Source organism: Scylla paramamosain, chromosome 29, assembly GCF_035594125.1.
Source record: "Scylla paramamosain isolate STU-SP2022 chromosome 29, ASM3559412v1, whole genome shotgun sequence".
In the NCBI taxonomy this organism is placed as follows: domain Eukaryota; kingdom Metazoa; phylum Arthropoda; class Malacostraca; order Decapoda; family Portunidae; genus Scylla; species Scylla paramamosain.
In genome coordinates, this window is record NC_087179.1 from 14,411,880 (window position 1) to 14,416,879 (window position 5,000).

General features: G+C 41.4%; 1 protein-coding gene across 5 annotated transcripts in view; it reads left to right on the forward strand.

The window, feature by feature from the left end:
* Nucleotides 1-5,000, forward strand: part of LOC135115373 (period circadian protein-like) — a 49,688-nt gene that overhangs the window by 18,274 nt on the left and 26,414 nt on the right. For all 5 annotated transcript variants that reach the window (XM_064032078.1, XM_064032076.1, XM_064032080.1 and 2 more), the window contains exons 3-4: nt 2,253-2,327; nt 3,731-3,909. In XM_064032078.1, the coding sequence (XP_063888148.1) occupies nt 2,253-2,327; nt 3,731-3,909 (254 nt within the window). The remainder of the gene's footprint in view (nt 1-2,252; nt 2,328-3,730; nt 3,910-5,000) is intronic.

Sequence of the window (5,000 nt, forward strand, 5' to 3'; positions counted from 1 at the left end):
AGTAGAATAATGAACAAGAAGAAGAAGAAGTGAAGAAATAATAAAGGAAAACGTGAAAAAAAAAACAAATTAATAAGAAAAGATTTACAAGGAGCTAGGCAGAGGAAGAAGAATAGGAAGAAAAGGAGGAGGAGGAGGAGGAGGAAGAGGAAGAGTAGGAAGAAAAATAGGAGGAGGAAGAAGAAGAAAAGGAGGAGGAGGAGGAAGAAGAAAAGAAGGAGGAGAAAGAAACAGAGTAAACCCAATAGGCCTAATCCTTGATAAGTAGGTGAAGGATACGGAGGAGGAGGAGGAGGAGGAGGAGGAGGAGGGAGGGGGGGTTTGATGTGGTAGAAGTAGCGATGAGGAAAATCAAAATGGTAGTAGTAGTAGTAGTAAGAGGAGGAGGAAGAGGAAGAGGAGGAGGATACTATGGTGATGAAAGGATACAGAGAAGAAGAAAGAAAGGAAGAAAGGAAAGAAGATGTAAATGAGTTGGAAATAATAAGAAAGAAGAAGAAGAAGGAGAAGAAGAAGAAGAAGAAGAAGAAGAAGAAGAAGAAGACGTGGGAGAATCAATGACAGAAGACACAAGGAATAAGGAAAGGAAGAGAAGGAGGTGGGGGAGGAGGAGGAGGAGGAGTGAAAATTGTCAACTCATATCTCTCTCTCTCTCTCTCTCTCTCTCTCTCTCTCTCTCTCTCTCTCTCTCTCTCTCTCTCTCTCTCTCTCTCTCTCTCTCTCTCTCTCTCACGTGTTGAACCTTGTGTGTGTGTGTGTGTGTGTGTGTGTGTGTGTGTGTGTGTGTGTGTGTGTGTCGATAAGGATGACACGACACCACCATCACCACCACCTTTAGAGAGAGAGAGAGAGAGAGAGAGAGAGTCACCCCCATCTTATTTAACCTGTGTGTGTGTTTAGGAAGAGGACGAAAAGAAGGAGGAGGAGGAGAAAGGGATTAAGAAAGGAAGGTAGAAAGGGAGAAAGAGAAGGTCGAGTTAGGTAAGCAATCTCTCTCTCTCTCTCTCTCTCTCTCTCTCTCTCTCTCTCTCTCTCTCTCTCTCTCTCTCTCTCTCTCTCTCTCTCTCTCTCTCTCGCAAATTTATAAATCTTTGAATATAAACATGATCCTCCTCCTCCTCCTCCTCCTCCTCCTCCTCCTCCTCCTCCTCCTCCTCCTCCTCCTCCTCCTCCTCCTCCTCCTCCTCATCCAACTTGCCCCACTTCTTATCTAATCACACACACACACACACACACACACACACACACACACCCACACATCGATCTACGCAGAATGGCAGGAATGGCCGTCTATTTCAAGTCTCTCTCTCTCTCTCTCTCTCTCTCTCTCTCTCTCTCTCTCTCTCTCTCTCTCTCTCTCTCTCTCTCTCTCTCTCTCTCTCTCTCTCTCTCAAGTTACACCCTTGCCAATTGCCAATCATATTAGAGAGAGAGAGAGAGAGAGAGAGAGAGAGAGAGAGAGAGAGAGTCAACAGGTTGTGCTTACATAGACTAACAGGTGTGTGTGTGTGTGTGTGCGTGTGATTTTAATACGTTTCACACCAAAGTATTTATTTTTTTTCACTTTTCACAGCACACAGCAGAAACTTAACAGCATACCACAGCATTTGGCATGTCCACAGCATTTTCCAAGATACCTGCATGTTTTTTCTATCTTACAGTACAGCATATATAATTTCACAGCATTTTATTTGTTTGTATAGTGTGCAGCAAAACTACAAAGCACTTAACAGCATATCACAGCACAACAAACCACTTCTTACTTACACAGCATACCACATGTTGCATATCACTACCTATCCTCCCTTTCTTGAATTTAACAGCATTTCACAGCATTCCACAGCATTCCACAGCATTCCACAGCATTCCACAGCATTCTACAGCATTTCAAACCACCTCTTTCTTAACATTTTCACAGCAAATAATTATAACTACACATATTACTACTTTACTTCCTTATAGTAAAATTTAACAGCACTTAACAGCATTTGAACAGCATTACATACACTCCTATCTTCTTTACTCCACAGCAAATCGTTATGAACACATCCTACTTCCTTCCCTCCTTACAGCAAAATTTAACAGCATATAAACAGCATTGCAATCACTTTTGCAATAACAGTAACAATAAATTCATGTTTTACTTTTCATAACTTGATGTTCTATTTCCTTCTTTTTTTTTTTTTTTTAGTTATGTATATATATTGGTTCCAGCCCTTACTAATGCTGTTATTTTTGTCTCCCTCTCACAGCAGTTACAGCGGCAGCAAGAGTCTCAACAGCGGGTCCAGTCACAGCAGCGGGTTTGGGGACAATGCCGACTTCAGGTGTGTGTGTGTGTGTGTGTGTGTGTGTGTGTGTGTGTGTGTGTGTGAAAGAACCTTTATTCTGAAATGCATCTGCACCACACCACTACTTTCAAAAGGCTCTAGTTGAAATGACACGTTTTTTTTAGTTAAGGATGTTTTCATGGTTCTACTGGCAGATTAGCAAAATGTCTACATTATTAACAGGAGGGACAATCTTTAGAAACCACCTAATCATCTCTGTGGCCTTTGAAAATAGTTGTGGTGAGAAAGCCAAGCCTTGTTTCCGAATACGATCTAATTGTTTTGATCGCATTGAGTCTGTTCTCTGTTTGTTTTGATGTTTTTAGTCAGTCAGTTAAACATTCTGTCAGTTGATTAGTTTGTTTGTTAGTCTGTCAGTTAGTCAGTTCATCCTTTCGTTTATTCAGTCAGTCAGTCAATCAGTCAGTCGGCCACTTATTTAGTCAATCAGTTTCATTTATTCATCCATTCTTTCAGTCAGTCAGTCAGTTAACCAACCAATCATTCAGTCAGTCAGTCATTCAGTCAGTTATTCAGCCCTTCAGTCAGTTAGTCAGTCATTCATTTTGTCAGTCACTTTGTTCATCTTTTCATTCATTCATTCAGTCAGTCAGTCAGTCAATCAGTTATTCATCCCTTCATTCAGTCATCATTCAGTTACTCACTCACATCACTCATTCACACACACACATACACACACACACACACACACAAAACTATACACACACAGGTACCATACAAACATACATAATTGCAGTGCTTACCTGTACACATATATATACCTGCAGACTTCATTAATCACCTATACTACACCTGTGTTTTGTAGAATTTCATTATGTATTGCTGGTAATGATGCAATACATGACTTGTGGTTTTTATTCAGGTCAGGTCAGGCTGTCGTGTTGAATAATGATAGTGATGTTAGTGGTAGTATTAAAAGTTTATGTGGTAAGACTGAGGTTGGAATTATTATTGTTGTTGTTGTTGTTGGTGGTGGTGGTGGTGGTGGTGGTGGTAGTCATAGTAGCAGTAGTAGTAGTTGTTATTGTTTTTGTTTGTTATAAAGATGTTTTATCTAATTGCTCTCTCTCTCTCTCTCTCTCTCTCTCTCTCTCTCTCTCTCTCTCTCTCTCTCTCTCTCTCTCTCTCTCTCTCTCTCTCTCTCTCTCTCTCTCTCTCTCTCTCTCTCTCTCTCTCTCTCTCCCTCCCTCCCCTTCCCTTCCCTTCCCTTCTCTTTCTCTCACGTGCATTTTCCTTCCACCATCCTTCCTCCACCTACACCTCCGCCTCCCCCGTGCCTCCCTCCCTCCCTCCCTCCCTCCCCCTTTACTTCCACCTTCTCATACATTTTCCCCTCCACCAACCCTCCTCCACCTGTACCTCCACCTGCACCTCCACAGCGAGAACTGCCTTAAGGACACGAAACACAAGGACCACAAAAGAAAGAAGATCAAAGAGAAGACAGAAAAAAAGGTGGAGAAGGCAGAGAAAATGACAAAGGAGGAGAAGAAGGAGAAGGAGAAGACCCGCTCTGCCCAGGACCACCATGACCCCAGGCTGACCAGTGAGACCGCTAGCAGTGAGTGTCTCCGTGTGTGTGTGTGTGTGTGTGTGTGTGTGTGTGTGTTTACTGGGTCATAGATTTTGTGGTTTGGTTCTGTTTGTTTGTTTGTTTGTTGGTTGGTTCTTTCTTTCTGGTTTGTTTTATTTTATGGTCTCTTGTTGTTTGTGTCTTTTGTTTGTGTTTAGGAAGCTGTATTTTTGTTTTGTTTTATTTTATTATTTATTTATTTATCTATTTTTTATTATTTGTTTTTGTTTAGTCTTTCCTTCAGTTCATGTCAAATTTCTTGCCTTTATTTATATTCTATTGCCTCTTCTTGTTCATCGTATGTGTCAGTCTTTCTATTCAGGAATCTCTATTTTTTATTCTATTTTATTTATTTATTTTCCTATCATTCAGTCTACCATTTCACAACTTTCCCTGTCTTCTCTTTAAGTATCTTGTTTTTTTTTCTTTTGACATCATTCAGACAACCTACCCTTCCTCACCATGTGTTCTCTTTTATTATCCTGCCTCCTTGTTTGTCTCAATAATAAATAACTTCTCAATATTCCTGCTAGTACATTCAGTAACTTCTAATTAGATCTCCCCTTCTATGTATGTATGTTTAATTAGATCTCTTCTCAGTGTGTGTGTGTGTGTGTGTGTGTGTGTGTGTGTGTGTGTGTGTGTGTGTGTGTGTGTTAAGGACCATACACTGTACACAACATTGCCAACTATACCTTGAAACACCTATACTTCATCATATGGGTAGAACTCAGACCTATCACACCCATACACACCCATAAACACCCATACAAACACTAACTACCCCACCATCTGATTGGGATGTGAACCTCAGGCCAGCAAGCAACAGGCAAGGGCATTACCACTGAGCCAGGGAGGGGTGTCTGAGTGCGTGTGTCTGTGTCCACTGCCTTGCCTGTACTAAGCTTATATTGTCCTGTCTGCATCTAATCTGATCTAATCTAGTGTGACACCTCCCTGCAACTTTCTCAAGGGGGTGTGGGCTTGGCAGAGCAGGCCCCATTTGTTCCTGTCTATAATGTTTTTGTGTACTCTTTATTTACTCTCCTACGCTCTGCCCAACACTGTCTCCCAATCTG